The sequence below is a fragment of the Cavia porcellus genome, unplaced genomic scaffold (assembly GCF_034190915.1).
Source record: "Cavia porcellus strain 051 isolate PalLab524CR breed Dunkin Hartley unplaced genomic scaffold, mCavPor4.1 scaffold_8, whole genome shotgun sequence".
Lineage (NCBI taxonomy): Eukaryota > Metazoa > Chordata > Mammalia > Rodentia > Caviidae > Cavia > Cavia porcellus.
In genome coordinates, this window is record NW_026947491.1 from 49,889,846 (window position 1) to 49,913,888 (window position 24,043).

The 24,043-nt window shown below is 38.8% G+C and overlaps 1 protein-coding gene across 1 annotated transcript in view; it reads left to right on the forward strand.

Annotated features, from left to right (window-relative positions):
• Positions 1 to 24,043, forward strand: part of LOC100717768 (17-beta-hydroxysteroid dehydrogenase type 6-like) — an 80,209-nt gene that overhangs the window by 51,445 nt on the left and 4,721 nt on the right. Inside the window, exon 3 of the mRNA XM_063254979.1 lies at positions 22,783 to 22,950. Coding sequence (XP_063111049.1) covers positions 22,783 to 22,950 — 168 coding nt within the window. The remainder of the gene's footprint in view (positions 1 to 22,782; positions 22,951 to 24,043) is intronic.

Below are 24,043 nucleotides of genomic sequence, written 5' to 3' on the forward strand. Positions count from 1 at the left end.
TAGTATTTCTTTGATGACTTTGTCTAGTTGATCTATCTCTTTGTGACAGTAGGTATTAAGGTCCCCTATTTCAATTGTAGTCTTGTGTATTTGGTTTTTCATGTCCATTAGTATTTGTCTTATACATATTTGTATTTGATCCATATATATTTAAGATTTTTATCTCTTCCTCTTGAAGTTTTTCACTAGCAAGTATGTAGTGACCTTCTTTATCTCTTTTGATCATTTTTGGCTTGAATTTCAGATTGTCTGCTAACAGAATAGCTACCCCTGCTTTCTTCTGGATTCCTGTTGCATGGAATACTGTTTTCCATCCTTTGCCTTTCAATCTATGAGTTTCCTTTTGAGTCAGATGTTTTTCTTGTATACAGCGTATTGTGGGATCCTGGTTATTGATCTATTCTGTCAACCTATTTCTTTTGATAGGTCAATTGAGGTCATTTACACTTATGGGGATAATTGATATGTACTGGTTCAACTTTGCATGTTATGTCTCAGTTGTTTGTTTTCTGCTTTCCCCCCTTGTTTAATTGCTTGCTCTGTCTGGTAGTTTCTTTCTGTTGTTCTGGAGATTGTGGTCATTTTTGTCTTTCTCTAGTGTGTCTTTCAGTACTCTTTCTAGGGTCGGTGTGGTGAACATGGATTTCTTCAGTTGTTTTTTGTCATGGGAGTATCTTGTTTCTCCATTAAATTTGAATGAAATTCTGGGTACATCAGTCTGGGCTGAAAGTTGTTTTCTTTCAGGGATTGAAATGGTTCACTCCAAGCTTGTCTTAATTTGAGGGTTTGTGCTGAAAAGCCTGCCATGATTCTAATGGGCTTTCCTTGATAGGTGAGTTGTGTTTTTTCTCTTAACAGCTTTTAGTAGTTTGTTTTTATGTTGTATGTTTGGCATTCTATTTATTATATGTCCGGTTGTAGACTTATGTTGGTTGTGACTGTATATCAGATCTTTTCCCCATGTTTGAGACATTTTCTGCTATTACTTCTGTGAATAGTTTACCTATATCATTTGTGTTGACTCCTGCATCTTCACTGATGCCTATTAGTCTTATATTGTTTCTCTTGGCATCATCTTGAAGCCGCTGGATTGTCATGCTGCTTTGTTGTTTTTAAAAGTTCTACCTTTTCATGATTGCTAACTGCCATCTTGTTCTCAAGGTCTGAAATTCTATCTTCAGCTTCATTAAAATATTTTTTCCAGCTTTCAATAGAAGTTTTTGTTTTTTGGATATCTCTTTGAATTTGTTTCATGGATTCTACTTGTTTTCTACATTGTTCATTCAATCAGCTTCCCATGGTCCTGTACTTTTAAAAAATCTATTTCTTCTCTAGCTATGCCTGGCAACTCCTTTTCTAAGATGGTTATTTCTGTCTTTACATGAGAAACTATTTCTAATTTGATTTCCTCTATGGCCTCATGGATTTGGTTCTTTATTTCATTTGCTAAGTTTTTAGAGATTTCTTGTGTATAACTTTTAAAGTTCTGCATTTCAATGTCTCTTGTACTTTCTCCTTATGGACTAGATGTTTGAGATTGCATTTGGGCTAATATTTGATCTTTCAATCCCAATAGTCTCAACTGTCAGTAGTGTGTATCTTAGGGTCCTAGTACATAATAGTAGATTGATATTTGTCCAATTGTTGAGTACCACAATGTAGAGGAGGGCCAGTCACCTGAATTTCTCCTGAAGGGCCTGTAGGGTGAGTCCTACATTCTTCCTGGGCTGACTAGGTACTGATGTAAGTCAACCCTTAGTTCCTGCTATTACTATGTCTTCAGGTTATTCCATGTCACCAGACTTCCCTGTCTATAGTGTTTGTCTTGCCTGAAACACTACTGTGTCTCATAAGCCCTTTTAATTTTCTCCAAGTTGGATAAGGCCTTATTGGCACCTTTTCTTTTTTTTTTTATTTAAGAGGAAAAAGAGAAAAACACAAAACAAACCAAAGCGGCGTAAGGGTACACGCAATACAGAACTACAGAACAAAACAAAACAAAACAAAACAAAACAAAAAAACATAACAGTAAGAAATTACCTGCTAGTAGATTACACACTATCTTCTTGAAAATAGTTCCTCAAATCACAGTATCAAAGAACACAAGGTGGACATTCAAACAGGGAGACTGCAAACAGCTGTGTTCAATGTTCCAAAAACATTGATAAAGTCAGCTATTTAACACCCCCAAACACACTTGCTGTTATATCCATTAGAGCTCTTTTTCTTTTTTTTTTTTCCCTCTCTTTTTTACAACAAAATTTACACATCTTGGATTTTATTACTCCTTAGTGCTTATTACTTTCTTTGGGGGGGGGGAAGAATACAGTCAAATATGGCAAAACAAAGCTGTCAGTCAATACCAAGGATAGACATAGCACATGGTGTAGAACAGAGTACAAGTTTATCAACAATGGTTATCAACGTTGTCCCTTGTTTCCTTAAAAAGAATTGTCTATCTTATTAGATATTATAAAGTTGGACAAAACAGTAGAGAACAAGACCAATAAAACTTAGGCATTGTAAACATTACAGGACTTCCAAAGAAGTCAAACCAGAATGGGTATCTTAGTGAATCTTATTGTCTTCAAAGTAGTTGCCTATGTCTTCAAACTTGATACTATCATATAGAATGGAACAGAGTCTAATCAGTCAAAACAAGATCGTGGGAGTACTACAGGACTTCAAAACAAGTTAATAGGAAATCGAAAAGAGTTACTATTTATATATCCTAATTTTTTTGAATTTTTTCTTTAATTAAGACAAACATAAGAAATGACTAAATAATTTTTTTTGAAACAATAAGGGGGAGATTGAGATAAAACAGGACATAGCAATATAACAATAGAGGTCACAGCATGACTGTTTCAACAACTTAGTACTTCACCACCTTATAACCCGACTTAATAGTAGTTACCATAGTGTCTTTTTCCTTGAAATATTTGGATAAAACTTCATATACTCTAGCTTCAAATATTTTCATATCAAGAAGCCCAGAATAAAGCCTTTCTAATTAATGAGTGAAAACTTTATAAGGCTTCAAGGCCACCTAATGGGGAATCATGATTACCACATATTTTTATATATTTGAATCATTATTTACATTAGGGAAACTATTCGGTATTCACACATGCGAGATTGATTTATTTCACTTATGAGTATGGTCTCAAGCTGCGCCCATTTATTGATAAATATCTCAATGTGATCCTTCTTTATAGCTGAATAATACTCCATTGTATAGAAATACCACAACTTTTTTATCCATTCCTCAGTTGATGGACACTTGGGTTGTTTCCAAGATCTGGCGATTACAAATTGTGCTGCTATAAACATAGGTGCACATATATCACTGTGGTATGATGCTTTCAGTTCTTCTGGGAATATGCCTAGAAGTGGAATAGCTGGAATAAATGGGATTTCCAGTCCCAACTTTTTGAGAAATCTCCAGACAGATCTCCACAAAGGCTGTACCAGTCTACACTCCCACCAGCAGTGCAGGTGGTGGTTTTTCCCCACAGCCTCTCCAGCATTTGTTGTCGGTTTTCTTGATCCTGGCCATTCTTTTAGGAGTGAGATGGTATCTCAGTGTGGTTTTAATTTGCATTTCTCTAATGACCAATGATGATGAGCATTTTTTCATGTATTTATTTGCCATTTGCATTTCTTCATCTGAGAATTGCGTATTCATCTCAGATGCCCTATTTGGATTGGATCTTTGAATTTCGGAGGTCTGAGTTTCTTTAATTCTTTATATGTTTTAGACAAGAGGCCCTTGTCTGAGAGAGAGTTCACTAAAATCTTTTCCCAGTTTGTGGGTTTTCTTTTCACTATGCTGGAGATTTCTTTTGACATGCAGAAACTTTTTAATAAGAAGTGGTCCCAGTTATTGATTCTGGGAAGTATTTCCCGTGTGGTTTGAGTCCTGTTCATGAATTCTTTACCTACTCCTATGTCTCCAAGGTTTCTACCTATTTTGTCTTCCAATAGATTTAGTGTTTCTGTTTTAATATTCAGATCTTTGACCCATTTAGATTTTAATTTAGTACATGGTGATAGACATGGGTCTAGCTTTAGTTTTCGGCAAATGGAGAGCCAGTTTTTCCAGCACCATTTATTAAAGAGACTGTCGTTCTTCCAGTGAACCTGCTTGGCTCCTTTATCAAAAATAAGGTGGTTGAGTGTGTTCGTAGTTGTGGTTGTATCTTCTAATCTATTCCACTGATCTTCAGCTCTGTTTTGATTCCAATACCATGTTGATTTTACTACTGTTGCTTTGTAGTATAACTTCAAGTCAGGGATTGTGATGCCTCCTGCTTTGTCTTTGCTGCTTAGAACTGCCTTTGCGATTCTAGGTCTCTTCTGGTTCCAGATGAAATTTAGGAGTGATTTCTCTAGATCTATAAGGTATGTTGATGGTATTTCTATTGGGATTGCATTGAATGTGTATAACAGTTTTGGGAGAATGGCCATTTTCACAATGTTTGTTCTTCCTATCCATGAGCAAGGGATGTCTTTCCATTTTCTGAGATCATCTTCAATTTCCTTTTTCAGTGTATTATAATTTTCACTGTATAAGTCTTTCACTTCTTTCGTAAGAGTAATTCCTAAATATTTCATTTTTTTGCTTGCTAATGTGAATAGTCCAGTTTCTCTTATTTCCCTCTCTGTAATTTTGTTGTTCGTGTATAGGAATGCTATTGATTTCTGAGTATTGACTTTGTATCCAGCCACATTACTGAATTTATTTATTGTATCTAAGAGTATTTCAATGGAGTTTAGGGGGTCTTCTATGTAGAGTATCATGTCATCTGCAAACAATGATAATTTAACTACTTCTTTTCCTATCTTTACCCCTTTTATTTCTCTTTCTTGCCTAATTGCTCTGGCTAGTACTTCCAGTACTATATTAAATAGGAGTGGTGGTAAAGGACATCCTTGTCTTGTACCCGATTTTAAAGTAAAGGCTTTCAATTTTTGGCCATTTAGTATGATGCTGGCTGTTGGTTTGTCATAAATGGCCTTTATTATATTGAGGTAAAGACCATTTATTCCAATTTTCTGTAGAGTTCTTATCATGAATAAGTGTTGGACCTTATCGAAGGCTTTTTCTGCATCTATAGAGATGATCATGTGATTCTTATTTTTGGCTTTATTGATATGGTGGATTACATTTATTGATTTGCGTATGTTGAACCATCCTTGCATTCCTGGGATGAATCCCACTTGGTCATGGTGTATAATCTTCTTGATGATTTGCTGGATCCTATTTGCCAATATTTTATTGAGGATTTTTGCATCTGTGTTCATTAGGGAGATCGGTCTATAGTTCTCTTTTTTAGTTGGGTCTTTCTCAGGTTTTGGTACTAGAGTAATATTTGCTTCCAGGAATGACTTAGGAAGGATTGCTTCCCTTTCAATTTCATTGAATAGTTTGAGGAGTGTCGGCATTAGGTCTTCTTTATATTTCTTGTAGAATTCTGCAGTGAATCCATCTGGGCCTGGGCTCTTCTTGGTGGGCAAGGACCCAATTACATTCTCAATTTCATTAGCAGAGATTGGGTTATTCAACAGTTTTATATCCTCTTGATCTAGCTTTGGTACTTCATATGCTTCTAAGAATCTGTCTATTTCTTCTGTGTTATCAAACTTTTGAGAGTAGAGGTTTTCGAAATAGGTGTTGATGATCCTCTGTATTTCTATTGGGTCTGTAGTGATTTCTCCTTTTTCATTTCTTATTGCATGAATTTGAGCTTTTTCTTTCCTTTTTTTAATAAGGTTGGCTAGGGGCTTATCGATTTTATTTATTCTTTCAAAGAACCAACTCTTTGATTCGTTGATTCTTTGGATTGTTTTCTTAGTCTCTATTGCATTGATTTCTGCTCTGATTTTTATAATTTCCTCTCTTCTTTTGGCTTTGGGCTTGACTTGCTCTTCTTTTTCTAGCTGTTTGAGGTGTAGCATCAAGTTATTTATTTGTAATCGTTCTGTCTTCCTGATGTGGGAACTCAGTGCAATAAATTTTCCTCTCAGAACGGCTTTCATTGCATCCCACAGATTCCGGTTGTATCTGCATTTTCATTTTCTTTTAGGTATTGTTTAATTTCTTCTTTAATTTCTTCTGTGACCCACTGATTACTCAAGAGTGTGTTATTTAGTTTCCATGTGTTTGCGGAATTTTTGCAGTATCCTTTGTCATTAATTTCTAATTTCAGAGCGCTATGATCTGATAATATGCAAGGGATGACTTCAACTCTTTTGCATTTGCTTAAATATGTTCTGTGAGCTAATATATGTCTATTTTAGAAAATGATCCATGTACTGCTGAAAAGAATGTGTATTCTGATGTTGTTGGGTGGAACATTCTGTATATGTCTATCAAACCCATTTGTTCACAGGTGTGATTCAGTTCTGTTATTTCTTTGCTCATTTTCTGTCTGGTTGATCTGTCCCTTGGTGTCAGTGGTGTATTAAGGTCTCCTGTTACAATTGTGTTACTGATAATTTGAGTTTTCATTTCTGTTAATAATTGTTTTATATAACTGGGTGCTCTGGAGTTTGGTGCGTATATATTTAAGATAGTTATCTCTTCCTCTTGGAGTTTTCCCCTTACGAGTATGTAGTGACCTTCTTTGTCCTTTATGGTCATTGTTGGTTTAAAGTTCACGTTGTCTGCAAACAGAATGGCTACTCCTGCCTTTTTTTGGATTCCTGCTGCATGAAGAATTGTTTTCCATCCTTTGACTTTCAGTCTGTGAGTATCTTTCTGGGTTAGATGGGTTTCCTGTAAACAGCATATGGTTGGATTTTGTTTCTTGATCCATTCTGCTAGTCTGTTTCTTTTGATTGGTGTATTGAGAACATTTACATTAATGGTTATTACTGTTAAATGCTGGTTAATTGTAGGAATGTTATCTCTCTGCTGTTGCATCTTTATCTTTCGGTTCTGTTTAATTATTTGCTTTGCTTAGTGGTTTTTTCCTTTGTGTATCTAAACTGTCTTTCAATATTTTTTGCAGGGTTGGTTTGGTGTTCATGAAGTTCTTCAGCTGTTCTTTGTCATGGAAGTATCGTATTGCACCATCTATTTTGAATGATAGTTTTGCAGGATATATCAGTCTTGGTTGTAAATCATTTTGCTTTAGGATCTGGAATACTTCACTCCATGCTCTTCTTGACTTTATCGTTTGTGCTGAGAAGTCTGCTGTGATTCTGATAGGTTTTCCTTTATAAGTGATTTGTCTTTTCTCTCTGACAGCTTTTAATAATCTATTCTTTTGTTGGATTTCTGGGATGGTGATTATTATATGTCTGGGTGTAGTTTTATTTTGGTTATGACTGTTTGGAGTCCTATATGCTTCACTGATCCTAATGTCAGTTTCTGATCTCATGCTTGGGAAATTTTCAGCTATTACTTCTCTAAATATCCTCCTGACATCCTTCATGTTGTCTCCCTCTCTTTCATTAATCCCTATCATTCTTATGTTATTCTTCTTTGCATCGTCTTGTAGTTGTTGAATTGTTGTTTCCTGGTTCCCTGTTATTTTCAAAAGATCTTTTCTTTCCTGTTCACTAGCTGCAATCCTGTCTTCAAGGTCTGAAATTCTATCTTCACTTTCATTAAGGCGGTTTTTACAACTTTCAGTGGAGTTTTTTATTTCCTGTATATCTCTGTGCATCTGCATTATGTATTCTGTTTGTTTCTTATATTGCTCGTCTAGGGATTCTATCTTTTTGTTTAGTTCCTCCAATTTTTTATCTGTGTTTTCTTTAGATATATTTAGAATCTCTTTCATTTCTTTTATCATTTCTTCTTTTATCTGGGAGATTATTTTGAGTTTGAATTTCTTTAAAGCTTCCTGGAGTTGCTTGTCAATTTCAGTGGCTATTGTGTCCGATATATGAGGTGGATGGGATATATTTTCTTCTATATACATCGCTCCTAGGGTTTCTTGAGATGGGCTGGAGGTTTGAGGTTGTAATTTGGTCTTTCGTTTTGTCATTTTCCTATATTTCTGTGTTTCAAGTGTTATTTGAAAGCTTCCTCAGGATCTGTTGAAAATCCCCTTCTATGTTTGGAGCTACTGAGACTCTGGCACTTCGCTACCCCAAGCCATTAGGCCTACAGAACCAGTGGCCCTCCTCTGCCTGCTGAGAGCTCCGCATTTCCAGACAAGCTGGGCCTCAGCGACACTGTGCGCCCACCTGCCCCTTGGAAGCTCCACAGTTCTTCAATCGCAGCCGGGTTAGGGTACTCACCACAGGCCGCAGTGGTTCAGGAACCTGTGGACCCTCCCTGGTTGCAGAGATATCCAGAGTCCTCCAGACACGCAGAGAGGCCGGTGAGGGCACCCCAGATCTGCCCAGCTCCTCCTCTGCAGGCCTATGGCCAGGCGTGGCAGCTAAACAGGCTGGGCTAGGCTGGTAGTGTGGGCCAGCCCACCTATCGGGAGCTCAGCAGGTCTCCAAGTGAAGCCGGGAATGGGGAGGCTGATGTGGAAGCCTCAAACCCACCTCTCTCCTTCACTGCACCTGGAAGCCTGAGGGAACTCCAGCAGTCTGGGCGCAGATATCCAGAGTCCTCCAGACACGCAGAGAGGCCAGTGAGGGCACCCCAGATCTGCCCAGCTCCACCTCTGCAGTCCTATGGCCAGGCTCGGCAGCTAAACAGGCTGGGCTAGGCTGGTAGTGTGGGCCAGCCCACCTATCGGGAGCTCAGCAGGTCTCCAAATGAAGCCGGGAATGGGGAGGCTGATGTGGAAGCCTCAAACCCACCTCTCTCCTTCACTGCACCTGGAAGCCTGAGGGAACTCCAGCAGTCTGGGCGCAGATATCCAGAGTCCTCCAGACACGCAGAGAGGCCGGTGAGGGCACCCCAGATCTGCCCAGCTCCTCCTCTGCAGACCTAAGGCCTATTGGCACCTTTTCAACCTGCCTGATATTCTCTGTGTGTCGGAGGGAATCACCCACACTCTTGCCAAACTTGCCAAGGTCTTATCACTGAAGGGAGCTTTGCTCCTATAAATCCTCTGAGGAATTGTATTTTGGGGGCAAACTTCCCATACTGACTGGAGCTTACTGAATCTCCCATCAACCCAGCATGGTTAATCCACTGCAGTCCAAGGTTCTGGGAGTAGGAGTGGGAGCCAAAGATCAACAGCAATACTAGGTCTAGGAGGTGGGATGTCCCCGAGGGCAGCAAGCCAGTGGTGGGCTGGGTGGCAAGGCATACAAGAAGAGTCCCAGTGGAGGTGGTCTGGGCTGGGAGGTCTGAGGGCAGCAAAGCAGGCAGCAGGGTGCATGGGAAGTGTGCCAATGGAGGTGCCTCAGGTTGGGAGATTGAGGGCAGTGGGTGTGGCAGTGGGGTGCACAGCCTATGTGTTCTTTAAATGTGTTCAGCATTTCTTTCATTATGTTTGTCATTTGTTCTTTTACCTAGGTGATTATTTCTCATCTAAGTTCCTTTAAAGCTTCATGGAGATGTTCCTTTACTTCAGTTGCTGTCATTTCGGAAGTTTCAGTGAATGGCTTAAACTTCCTTCTATGTCCATGTCTCCATGTTTGGTTGGGCTGGACGTTTGAGAGTGCATTTTGCTCTTTTGTTTTGTCATTTTCCTATATTCCCCTGGAGAAGCTGAATGCAAGGTCTCGGTTGCTTCCTGAGTTGAGGATGTCTGTCAGTACTGCAAGGAGTTTCTACAATTGAGTGGAGATCATTAATCAGGCCTTACCAGGGCCCTAGTGGCACTTGAAGGCTCCTTAAATGTGGGGAGTATGCAGTGGTGGGCCTTCAGCACACCCTATGTGGTACTGTGAAGCTCCCTGACTCCCTGGTTACTGGACAGGAGTCTACACGGTTCTGAGTGGCATATCAAGGCTAAACGGCTAGATGGAGTACAGTGTTCAGGCCTTCAGCTCGTGCTGTGTGGTACACCAAAGCTGCTTGGGGTTGCTGGGTGGGGCCTAAAATGTTCTGAGAGAAGTGCTGAGGTTGCATGGCTGAATGGGTTTCACTGTGCAGGCTTTCAGCTCACTGAGTGCAGGTGATTCCCAAGCCACTCAGAGTTGCTGGGTGGGGTTCAACCTGGCCATGAGGGACCTACCTGAAGGTCTGAAGCTGTTTGGGGTGCTGGGTAGCACCTTCCCAAGTTCCAAGCAAGGTGCCAAATTTGCATGGCTGAATGGGATTTACTGTGCAGGCCTTTGGCTCATGCAATTGAGTGCAAGCAGTTCTCCAGCCACTCAGGGTCACTGGCTGAGGCCCAACAAGATGCTGCTGGACCTACCCAAAGGTCTGCAGCTGATTGGGGCATTGGGTGGGACCCTACCAGGTTCCAAATGAGGTGCAGAGGTTGCGTAGCTGGATGGGGTTTACTGTGCAGGACTTTCGCTTGTGCAGCCTTTTTCTCTGATCCAGTGATTATCTAAGAGTGTAATGTTTAATCTGTGCATGTTTGCATAATTTCTGTGATTCCTCTTTTGCCATTGATTCCAGTTTCAGTGTACCATGATCTGATGATATACATGGAGTTATTATGACTGTGTTAATTTAAGCATGATTTATGGTGTTCTATAGTCTATTTTGGAGAAAATTTCATGTATTGCTGAGACCAGTGTGCACTCCTTTGTTATTGGGTGAAACATTTGCAGATATCCATTAAGTTCATTTATTTAGAGATGAGGTTTAGCTCTGATAATTTCATGTTGATATTTTGACTAGTTGATCTATTCATGTTAGTGATGTTTGAGGTCCCCCATTATAATTGTATTGATGTTTATGTAATAGTTTTATATGGATTAGTATTTGCTTTATGAAGCTGGGTGTACCAGTGTTTGGTGCAAATATATTTATAATTATTGTCTCTTCTTGTTGAATTGTTCCCTTAACGTTAAGTAGTGACCTTCTTTGTCTCTTATGCTCAGTTCTCACTTGAACTTTTTCTTTTTCTTTCCTTTGAACTTCTACTTTTTGTTAAAACAGGACATCTAGGGCAGGAATATAGCTCCCTTTCATAAGTGCCTGCCTGGCAAGCACAAGATTATGAGTTTGACCCCTGGGGGTCAAAACATAAAACAAGATAGTTACTCCTGCTTGTCTTTGGGGGATTGTTACATGGAATGTTGTTTTTTATCTTTTGAATTTTAGTCTATGAATTTCTTTGGATTAATGCTTTCTGTGTACAATATATCTTTGAGTTTTATATTTTTATACAATCTATAAATCAGTGTCTTTTGATTGGGAAATTGATACCACCCAGCTTGAGAATTATTATTGAAAGGTACTGACTCATTCACATCATTTTTCTGTTTCCTTTCTTATTACCTGCTCACCATGCCTGAGGAATTCATTCCATTAGACTTTTGGCATTGTCAGTTTAACTGTCTCTTTGTAGGATATCCTTGAGAATTTTTGGAGTGCTGTTTTGGTTGTCAAGAATTTCTTAAGGTGTTGCTTATCAGGGAAATACCTTATTTCTCCATCAAAATTTGTTTTGGTCTTTTTGAGACAGGATTTCACTATACAGTTCAGGTTGTCCTTGAACTAAGTTGGTAGGCAAGGCTGGTCTGGAAATCAGAGTGACCCTCCTGCCTTAACCTCCAGAGTGTGTTATTATAGGCATGTCCCCGCCCCCCCCAGCTCTCCACCATTTTGAAAGATAGTTACGCAGAATATTCAGTCTGGCTTGAAAATTTTTTTCCCCCAACTTCAAACACTTTGCTTCAAGCTCTGATAGTATTTAAAGTTTGTGTGGAAAAATCTGCTATAATTCTGACTTTACCTTCATAAGTGATTTGCTGCTTTTTAAAATAGCTTTTAAGATTGTGTGAAAGAAAATCTGAATAGTCTCATGTTATAAGAACCAATACAAGTTAACACTGTACTGCCCTTAATGATTGAAAAGAGATCTGTAATTGTAATACAGACCCAAAAGCAAACCAAATGCTGACATACAGTAAATATTCACTAAATGCAACAACTAGGCCACTATTGACAATAGAAAATAATCCAACAAGAATAGTATAGAGTCAACTAAATATCTAAAGAGTAATAAATTAATAATTATGCTAATAGAGATATAGTGAGTGCAAAAGGGGAAAATGAAAGAAGTAAAACTTGAAAAATAATGAAATAGAAGATGAGAAGGAGGGTTAAAAAAGGAGAAATGATCCCATTGGAGTTAAAAGCAAATTAATAGAGTTTGATAAGTGTAACAGAATAGGAGAATAAAAAGAAAAACCCTGAGAGTAAAATGAGGAAAAAAAGCCCAACCTTCCAGAAACCAATCTGTATTTTTGAATATGTGGTTCTTTCCCAGGTTTTGCAGTGTTGAAACCCACCAGATTTGGGGAAAGGAGAGTGAGTCACTACTAAGACCTATTTTTTTAATGCTCGGTTATTTTTGTGTATTAATGTTGAGTCCTACCCAACTTTTCCTGGTCAGTGTGTCAAGGTGTCTTCCCAGGGAGGACACATCAGCTCCTTCCAGCTTCTGTTCCTCATGCACCTGAAGTTATTGCTTTCTCTACCTAGCTTTGTGGCTAATGGCTATGTGAGCAGAGGTTCCTCTTCTCAAGATACTCCTGTTCCACACAATTATCCAAATTGAGGCATAGCCATGATCACATTGGCAGAAAGGGAAAGTAAACAGGCCATTGACCTTTGTATTGAGTATAGGTATTGTGATGGTGGTTGTGAATCAATCAACCTGCTGGATTTAATGCCAACACTTTTGGACAAAGTTCACTCCAGAAACCACACACAGATGGCCTGGCTTCTCAGCACAGGAGGCAAGGCCCTGATGGCCTGCCTAGCCTGAGCTTAAACTCAGGTTGTTCTATGTCTAGCCTGTGCTCTCTCTGCAGCTGTCTCTTCTAGGTGTCTGCCACATTGTCCCTCTAGTTAGGGGGATTCAGAAACTGAAATACATTAAGCAATGAATCTCTTCTCCAAAAGGTTCCTGATCAAATACTGTCAGATATGGTGAGTGCTGCACTGAATTTCTTCTCTGATATAGCCTGCCTGTGAAACGAGTCACTTTCAGTATAAAAGCCCATGCTACTTTTGCAGCTCACATTAACTTTGGGCTCTTCCATTTAGCACTGCAAGCCCAGTCTGTTGTTTCTCCCTGGAGCTACTGATTGTCTTTGAATGTAGATTGTGTTAGTGGAAGCACCTCTCCTTCCCCAGGAGGTAGGGTTAGTTTTCTAGACTGCTTTGTTCTGTTCTATGCGTTGCACTCAGTTTCTCCAGCACCTCTGTGGTCTCTAGTCTTACTGTCAGTTTTCTCATGGTTCTTGGAGATATACATTGTCTTTTCTTTACTAAGTTGCTTTTCAGGTGTCTCACTTCCAGGTCTTGAAGAGACTGTTTTTTTTTGCTGGTCTTTTACTCTGCCCATTTTTAAAGCCCTTGTCATTTAGTTTATATAACATCCAGTATGGAAGGTATTATTTTGATCTAAATTGTATATCAAAGAAAATTGGGGTGGAGAGATGTAGTAATTTTTCTATCTCATATCAGAGAGAGCCACTATCTGCCCCCCAAAGAGCAACCTCTATAGTCACATCTGCTCATATCCACTCAGCTAGGGATGCAAGGGTGTTGTTACCTAGTAGAATGAGTGCCATGCAAATCCTTTAGAGGAGCCTGAACTTGGGGCAATTTTATAAAGATCTGAGTCCTGAATACAACAGGAATTATGTGTTAGACATGAGGTTCCCATGGCTATTATATAAATAATTATAGAATGTGTTAGAAATTTTTTATAGTTTTAGAGCCCAGAAGTCTGAAATCAGCATTTGTGGGCCAAAATCAATGTTGTGTTTTATTTTATTTTTGTTTTAAAGAGAGTAAAACAAAACATAACAGAATACAGCAAATAAAAACAGAACAATGTAAGTGATATAGGACTTCAAAATATGACAACAGGAAATCAATAATGGCTACTATAATGTCTCTTCTTTACTTCAAAATAGCCATCCATTCTATCACACATAATAAAATCAAATAAAGCAAAACAGAACAAAACCAATCAAAACAAAAGAATGAAAGCATGGGGCTTCAAAACAAGATACAGGAATTCAAGAATGGCTACAATAATGTCTCATTTTCTTTAAAATATCTGTCCATTCCATGACACATAATAAAATAAAGAAAAACAGAATAAAAACAACTGTAAAAAAGGATGAAAGCATTATAGGAATTCCAAACAGGATAATAGGAAATCAACAATGGTTACCATAATGTATCCCATTGTCTTCAAAGTAGCTGACTATAGCATCAGATACAGTAAAACCTAACAAAACAAGACAGAATAAAATTAAACCTGACAGAATTATGAAAATGATACAAGAATTCAAAACAAGATAACAGGAAATCAACATTGACTACCATTTTCCCATTTTAGGGATTTCTTCCCCTATCAGTTTCATAATATCTAATTTGCTTTTTGGATGCCACTATGCTAGGGAGATAACTTGGTATACACAAACATAAGTCTAAACCATTTCATCCATGAGTATGAGCTCCAGTTGTATCCGTTTACCTACAAGAGCCTCAAGATTATCGTACTTTATAGTTGGGTAGCTTTCCACTGTATGAAAATACCATTTCTTTCTTATCTATTCTGTGGTTGATGGGAAGTTACCCTTGCTTTTTTCTTGGTCTCCTGTCACATGGAACAATTGTTTTCTCTCCTTTGATTTTCAGTCCATGAATTTCCTTTTGAGTTAAATGTGTTTTGTGTATGTAGCACACTGATGGATCTTGTATCTTGATCCACTCTCCATGTGGCATGTATCCCTGAGGCATAATGCTTTTAATTCTTTCAGGAAGCTGTGGAACCCTTCGTTTTAATTTTTTGAAGAATCTCCACACTGATTTCCACAGTGATTACACCAGTCTGCACTCCCACCAACAGCGGAAAAGGATTCCTTTTTCCCCACCAGCATTTGTTATGGGTTGATTTTTTGATAACAGCCATTCTTTCTGCAATGAGACAGAGTCTCAGTGTTGCTTTAACTTGTGTCTCTTGAATGGCCAGTGATGTTGTACATTTTTCATGTATTTATATGCTGATTCTTCTTCATTTGAGAAGTGTCTATTCATTTTAGATGCCAATTTTTTTAATTGAATCTTTAAATTCAGGGGGGATCTAATATTTTTAGTTCTTCACATAATTTGGATATTAGTCCTTTGTCTGAGGAACAGCTGGCAAAAATGTTTCTCACTTTGTGGATTGTCTCTTCATTCTTTGTGGTTTCTTTTGTTATGCAAAAGCTTTTTTCAGTTTTTTATATTGTAAATAGAATAAAGCCCAACAATAGAAAACAGAATACAGCCAATCAAAACAAGCAGTGAAAGTGTTACAGAACTTCCAAACAGGATAATAGGTTATCCACAAAATTACCATAATATAGCTTGTTATCTTCACAATAGTTGTCCATTCCCTCAGACATAGTAAAATCAAATAAAACAAAACAGAGCACTGAATAAAACAAAACAATAAATTGGAACAAGACAAAACAATGAGAACCATACTAGATTTCAAAAACGAGACAGAAGTAAATTCCCCATATTTGCTATAATGCATACCATCATGCTCCCAATAGATGCTCAGACTACTGGCCTTAGCCCTGCAAAGTTAATCAAATAGTACAAGCATTTAGCTGTTTTTGTACCTTAGTTGCTATCAACTCACTCTGTCCTCTGAACGAGCCAGTTCCTTACAGGGTGGTGAGTGTTCTTGATTCTCAGTCTATATGCCAGCTGGCTCATGGGAAAGTAGATCTGGCTTCTCTCTTCCCAGATGCTGCTTGGTTCGTGTACCTCTAGGAAGCTTGAACTGACTTCTTGATGTGCTTTGCAAAAGCTTTTTGATATGATGAGATTCCAGTTGTTACTTCTTTGTAATATTTCCTGTGCAACTGGGATTTTATTCCTGAAGTCTTTTGCCTACACCAATATCTTCACGAGTTCTACCTATTCTGTCTATCGTACAGCAAATTTAGTGTTTCTGTTCTGATATTTAGATCTTGGGTCCATTCTGATTTTAGTTTAGTGCATGGTGAAAGATATGGGTCTAGTTTTAATCTTTAACATGTGGAAAGTCAATTTTTCTAGCACCATTTATTAAAGAGGCTATTTTTTTTTACAGTGAAGGTGTTTGGCTTAAAGTGACTGAGTGTGTTTGGAGTTGTTTCTGTATCTTCTGATCTGTTCCATTGATCCTCAGGTCTTTTCCCCCAAGTACCATATTGTTTTTATCACTGTAGCTTTGTGGTATAATTTCAAATCATAGATTGTGATGTCCCCTTCCTTGCCTGTGTTGCCCAGAATTTTTCTATTGTAGGTCTCTTCAGGTTCCAAATGAATTTTAGAATTGTTTTTGCTAATTCTGTGAGGTACGTTATTGATGTTTTGATTGGGATAGTACTAAAACTGTATAATAATTTTAGAAGTATGGCCATTATTCTTTTTTTTTTAATTTAAAGAAAAGGAAACAAAAAAAATACATGGAGATAAAAAAAACAGGGTAGAAATAATACAAAATTACAGACAAACAAAAGGTAAGAAATTGCCGGTTGATAAGTTACACATTGTCATCTTCGAAATAGCTGTTCAGGTTATAGAATTAAAGTATTTAGAATGCCATTCAAAAAGTGACCCTACAAACCATTCTGCTCTATGATCGAACAAAACTCAGTAATATGATTATCAGTCCTACACATTTGTTTTACATCTCAAAGAGGGTAAGATTAAACATATCAAAACAGAACAGAACATTTAAAAAAAACAATTTAAAGAAATACAGATTTCAAAGCAAGTCCACTGGAGATCTTCATTATCTAACTGTCTCTAGCTTCTTACAAATAGTTGTCCCTATCTTCACCCACTTTCTATACTTGTTGCATATTATAGAACTAATCGAATCATTACAGGATGATGAAGTCTTTTTAGGTCCTCAAGTTCCAAATTAGGGAAGACAATAGTAACTACCATCGCATCTCTCATTCTCTTTGTGATAGCCGTCCCCATCTCTACATATGCTGAAGTTGAACTCAAGAAACCAGTCCAATGTCATTCTAATCAGTGAACAATAGATTGCTAGAATTTATAATATTACAAAATGAGCCTCGGGTTTCTCAGCGTCTCTTCCTCAGAGTATCTGTTCCTTACATCTTGCATTATATAATCTGTTCCCGTAAATAATTTAAAAAAAACCCATGTGTGAATTTCTACCTATATATCTATCCTCTCTGTATTATAGGGAAAACCAAGTCACAGCAAGACAGCAAAACAATTTCTTAGAAAAACATGCAATGGGTAAGACATATAAGACTACAATATAAATGATCTTCCGTAGCTACTATGTTTTCTCTTGTTATTTTCAATAGATTTGTCCACAACTCTGGCTTATTATAGTTAAACATACTATCACCTATTTTTATAAAAACTTAACTTTGACAGCATTGTAGGATTTGAGAGCTGTTACTAATTCATACCAGTATGGATATCCTTTACATCTTGTCATGCTCAGAGTAGTTTCCTCTACTTTTAGGGTTGATACTAACAAGCATACCAATTTCAAATAGAATCAGCCAACGCCAACCAATAGTCTTATGATTCAGATACAATTAAGATCAGTCATAGTAAGACAATGTAAGTAATACAGGATTTCAGTTTAAGTTAATAGGAAAGTAAGGATAGTTACCATGGTATAACCTGCTATTTTTGGTTCTAGGGGTCTGTGTCCTCAAATCTAACATGAGTGGACAGACCAGACCAAATTAAATTCAATCTAAATATGGCACTAGGACTACTGTGTCTTTTAAATCGTTATACACCATTAGCAATGACCTCTGCTTTTTTTAAAATATAGTTTCAGAGCTGTCTATACTAAAGACTATAGCTTACCGTCTCTGCCTCATGTCTGCTACTCCACTTTTCTGCTATAATTTGTCCACCTTATTCCCTCATTCCATTGTCTGCCCCGTTCATTGAGGCCTCTCTGCCACTGTTGCTGGAATCCTGGTATCTCTTCCTCTCTTTCTCTGTAATGTCCTTCAGCGCTCTCTGTTGGGTTGGATTGGTGGCCACGAACTCCCACAGTTCCTCCTTGTCTTGAAAGTATCTTATTTCTTCATTAATTTTTAGAGAGAGTTTTGATGGGTATATGAACTTTGGTTGCATATTTTTTTCTTTCAGGACTTGGAATATTTCTCCCCACTCCCTTCTTGACTTAAGAGTTTGTGTTGATAAGTCTGCTGTTATTTTGATAGTTTTCCCGTTATAGGTAACCTGCATCTTTTCTCTGGCTGCTTTTAATATTCTGTTCTTTTGGTGGATTTCTGGGATCTCGATTATTATATGTCTAGGCGTAGATCTGTTTTGGTTGTAGGTAGCTGGTGTTCTGTATGCTTCTTTTATCTGGATATCATTTCTTTTTGCTATACATGGGAAATTTTGCTTTAATATATCTGTGAATATTTTTTGTATTTCATTTTTGGATGTTCCTGCTTCCTTACTCACATTCTTTATTCTTAGGTTATGTATCTTTTTGTCATCCTCCAGTTTTTGAATTGCTTCTTTCTGGTTCCTTGTTATTTTTAAGAGGCTTTTTCTTTCACGTTCATATGCCCTACATCTCTCTTCAAGTTTCAGAAGGCTGTCTTTAGTTTCTATCAAGGCATTTTGCCAGTGTTCAATGGAGTTTTTAGTTTCCTGATATTCTCTTTGGATCTGTTTCATGTATTCTAAGTTATGTTTAAATTCTTCTTCAGAAGTTTCTCTTTCTTTTCTGATTTCCTCAGTTCTTCTGTCTGTGTTCTCTTGGGTGGGGCTTGTCATTTCTTTAATTAATCTCTTTATATCTTGCCTCATTTGGATCAGGAGTACAGCTTTAAATTCCTCTATGAGATCATGTAGGTACTTTTTAATTTCGGCTGATGCTGTTTCGAGTAATGGATGATTACTATGCTTGTTCTCTTCAGTGTTTAGTTCTCCTGGGCTTATTTTCTCCTGTTGGGCAGCTGGAGATTTTTTAAAATTTTTATCTCTTGTCATGTTTCTGGTTTCTTTCAGACTGTCCTGGAGTTCTCTGGCCCTCTCCAAATTGCTTAGGGCCTTTCAGAAGCATGCTGGCTTGAGTTTTTGCTGTCCTCCCCAATTTACTGTTATCTGGGGTAGGCTGGGATGCAGGGGGTGGTACAGGCTAGTCTCTAGCCTCTGTGCCAGTTAATTCATAAATTAGGCTGTACTTTCTGGTTGTCACTGAGTTGTGACTATTTTGTATCTGCTTATTGGGCCCCAAGCAGAGGCTTGGTTTAGCCCCAGTAGCTCCTGCCAGTTCTCTTTGTACCAGAAGCAGCTGAGTAATGTCACTATGGCACAGGGTTCTGCCCAAATCCCAGCCGCTCTCTTCCAAACCTCTCTGTGACAGGAGCACCAGAATAGCAGATCTGCCCCAAACCAAGATGTCTCCCACTAAGTTCTCTGTGTGGAGCTGAAGCCAGCACATAATCAGGCTCTGCCAGTTTTCAAGATGTCTTCCACCAGCCCTCCCTACAGGGGGACCTGGTGATTTCACCGCGCTGCAGTTTCTGCTGCCAGACTAAAATGTCTGCCACCAGACTCTGTATTATTGATTTCCCCGTGGTGGCGGGCCAGCTATTCTCTGGCCAACCCCAGCAGCTGCGGGGTTCCCAGTACTCACCAGAGTCCAGCGCAGGTCCTCATTCCAGGACCATCGCACACCAAGCTGCCCACCTTTCCCACACTCCCGGCACAGCGCAGAACGGTGCACAGCGTGCGCTCCCGGCACAGCGCAGAATGGTCAGATATCTGTGCACTGTTTAGATTTGAAATGCCAGAGCCTTGTACATCTTCTCTGGTGCAGCGGTGCAGTCCTGGCTGCTACTTGGAGTCCTGGGTCTCAGTTTCCCGCAGTCACCAAAAGCAACACAGCTTTTCCTGCTGGGTCCACGGGTCAGTTTGTTGATTTAAAGGCGCGGGATTTGCAGCCTCCCGTTATCAGCATTCACGGTCTCAGCATGACTTTAAATCCTCCAGCTGTACTGTCTTGGTTAATAAGAATCACTATCGATTTGTCTGGCCCTCACCATGTTGTCATTTTTTAGCTTCTAGTATGAATCCTCCAGAGAGACTCTTCGCTCGATCCCCTAGCAAGCCACCATTTTTCAAGAACCATTATTCTTATATTGGTTCTTTCTACTCAAGATCAAGGGATATCTTTCCATTTTATGATAACCTCTCTGACTTTCTTTTTCAGAGTATTGTCGTTTTCAGTATAAATGTGTTTTACTTCCTTCATTAGATTGATTCCTATTTCAGTTTTTCAATACTATTGTGAAAGGTGTGGTTTCCTTCATTCCTCTCTCAGTGAGTTTGTTATTTGTGTGCAGGAATGCTACTGATTTCTGAGTTTTGACTTTGTATCTAGCTATGCTGCTGAATTTAGCTATGGAATCTAGAAGTCTTTTGGTGGAGTTTTATCTTTCTGAGTGACTATGTCATTCAGGCTGATCTCAACGTTGAAATCCTCTTGCCTCAATACTGACATTACATGGGTACTTCCCTAAGTCCAGTTCTTCCTCTAATTTTCCTATAAGGGCAATTGTGGATTATATTTAGTGTGCCCTGTCACATAATTTAGGATTATTTTCCTAGCTCTTAGATCCTTAACCACATCTGGAAATTTTTTTGCTACAAAAAGTAACTTTAGGTGATCCATGGAATAGGGTGTGATATCTTTGGGGACCATTATTTAATCGAACACATGACAAAACTGGTGTATGTCTTGTGTAATGTGTGTTAGTTTATCTTTCAGGAAGGCACAGGGAAATTACATCAGTGGATCCTATGTGGCAGGCACTGCACTTGATTTCGTGCCTGTTCTGTGTGTTATCCACCCACACAGAACTGCTGCCCACTGATTTACCACCACCCTATGAATGACCTTTTAGGCCCTTTGACTCATCCCCACAGCAAGAGTGAAGGAATATGCTTTCAGCATTTGGATCACTGTTCAGTTCTTTAGAATATCCAAGTTGTCCTTAGCCATGTTAAAATGAGCAGGGAAAAGAAGTCTGGTCTTACATTTGGACTGGGTGTTAGAGTAGAATATTGCCAAAGTCGTAGACAACATGCTGGCTAAGATTACAGATATGACCCACCAAACCCAACTAAGCCATAGTGTGACTCAAATTACTGGCAGAGTTTGCTCTAATACGTTGCTAAGTTTCACAACTAGAGTTTCTGGTTTGTTTAATACATACTGAGGCCTGATAGAAGGTGAATTTTTGACAGGTTTCAAGGAGGCTTTGATGCTATTGATCCAGTGTATATACTATGAGGACCACTGCTTTAAGGGATGTAACATGCTGTGTTCTCTCTTCTTTATAGACCATTTTTTTACACATTTTTCCTTGACATCAGTTCAGGTTCAGCTTTGCCACCAAGCTTGGTTGTAGTGTCTGCAGCAGCCCTTATCACCATGGCCAGAGTACTGGTAGCCACACTTTCCGAGATGCATTCTGCTGTCTTGCTTGAGTTGGTGCAGGCTGTGCTCTGTAGGTTCTTTGCACAGAGTGAGCTCCTCAGGAGAACTTCTGTAACTATTCATTGAACTAACAGGAGCTGGATGTGGCGGTGCATGCCTGTAATCATAGTACTTGGGAAGCTGAAGCAGGAGGATTGCTGTGAGTTTGAGGCCAGCTTGGACTACAAAATGAGTTCAGGGTCAGCCTGCAATACATAGTGAAACTGTGCCTCCAAAAATAGAAAAGAAAAAAAAGCAAGCAAAACAAAACACCCCAGAGTTAACAGGAATATTCTGGAATGAACTATCATTTGTAATCTTTTAAATAAATACTGATATTTATTGTTGTTCCTAAAATATAAATATGTACCAGCAAACATTAAAGAAGATTAACTTACAAGAAGTGATGTATAATGATAGCATTCATAATGTCCACAATTTATCCCACAAATATTTTCTATAGCCCTTGAACAGATTAATTTTCCCAGAGGAAATGTTTTTGTCTGAGCAGCCCGCTGTGAGCTGGGGTACTCTTCCTCTTTCTTCACCTGGAGAGTCCTCTTTATCATTCAAGGCTAACCTGAAATGTCTTCTTTTCACTGAAGGCTTCATGACTAAGTCAGGAAATTTCTTTGCAACACTTTTGTACCTCTTGAATAGTTCCTTGAATAATTTTCCTTTATTCTTCTTTCTTTGTTTTCCAGAGGTGTTGATTAAACCCAGGACATTTTTTCATGTCCAGCATGTACTGTACCCTGAGCTACACTACCCAAACTGTGTAGTTCTTTTGAATTTTCTTGCACTTGTGAGGTTCCCTGTTGGACTTGCCCGTTGTAAGCTTTTAAGTGAAGAATTGAGTCTAAACAGGGTATAATTGCTAGTGTAAGATGATTACCACTGTACCAGTAATAATCAGTATTGTTTCTTTTATTATAATTTTTATTTATGACACCTCCAGTGTGTGGAACAGGTAGGTACTTTATTCTTTGGTAAAGCCATTTAGAATTTAATGGTCATGATAGTTGGGATGATGGTGTCATCAGCTGTTGAATCTGGGGATGTTTAAATTTTTATGTTTCTCTTTCCATTCCTTTATCTTTTAAAATACTCAGTTGAGGTTTTTAAATAATCTTTTTGATTTGTTTTGTGTTTTCCTCCTTGAGAACATTGAAATGGCCTTGTGTTTCATTCAATCAATGGAGTTAACTTGATGGATTTGTTTCAGGCGTGAACTGAAAGGTTTTGGGGTGAAAGTCAGCGTGGTTGAACCTGGTAGCTTCAAAACAGAAATGACGGATATGCAGCGATCCTTAGAGAGAGCGAAGCAAGCCTGGGATGAAGCACCCATGCATATTAAGAAATCCTATGGACAGCACTACTTCGATACTTGTAAGTTTTTTTCCCCATAGGGAAAGGGTATATGGTTGTATTAGAAGAGAAGGAGGGGGTTAATGGAAAATGATTTGCAGATACAGTGAAAACAATAGTTCTTAAAACACTATGTGAAGATGAGAGGGAGTCAGTAAAGTCCCAGTGTATTAATGGTTTGGTCTTCACTGTTGCTGAAAGGCACAGAGAAAACCCTGTGCCAGTACCATCCCTAACCTAATGTATCACATATGGGCTGACCCTCTGGGTGGAAGGGGATGATCCTTGGTTAGGGCTGTGGAATCTCTTGTCATGAGAGAAGGGCATTTTGAGTGTTCAGCAGGGCTGTCATGAGATGTCTACATGACTGATGTGCAATTTTCAATGTGTCTGCTCTCCTGGTTACAAATTTTGACAGGATGTAAGGATGTAATTGGGGAGAGGATCCTGTCTGCATGGTCTAATAGGCTATATCTGGGACTATACCTCTCATATACAAAGTTACAGAGCCTTGTGGGAGTGAGATAATTTAATTTCAGGTAAGACCATGATTCTGGTTACCTGAAGGAGTGGATGGTGTGGGTTGCAGGCAAAGCTGGCCTCTTAGTAGAAGTAAATCATCCACATTGGTGTGAATCTATACCTCCTTGAGGGAAGGGATACTTTTCCAGAGTCAGCAAATGGCAAATTTGCATGAAAAGGCCCTGTGGTGATAGCAGCAGCCCTGGCCCTGTCTTTGGGAGATAGTGCAGTTCAGAGAAAAGGAGCAAGGGAAGATCCATTTGTGGAAAACTCTTGACCTAGATGCTGTCTTCTGGTCATACCAGTCTAAGAGATCACCAGCACCAGAGAAGCAAGAAGTTGGATCAAGAAAGGCTGAGCAGAAAGTGCTGTAGCCTCTCAGAACTCATACTGGTTAGAGAGGAAAGTGTTTTCCAATCTGCTAGAGGTTGGCCATTATTATTTGCTCTTTCTCCCCTCAGATTCTCTACTTCTAGGGAACTTGCTTCCCTCTGGGTCCATAGAGTATTGAAATAGAAATCAGTAGAACACTGGAAAACATGAAAGTGTGTCATCTATCTATCTATCTGTCTATCTATCTATCTATCTATCTATCT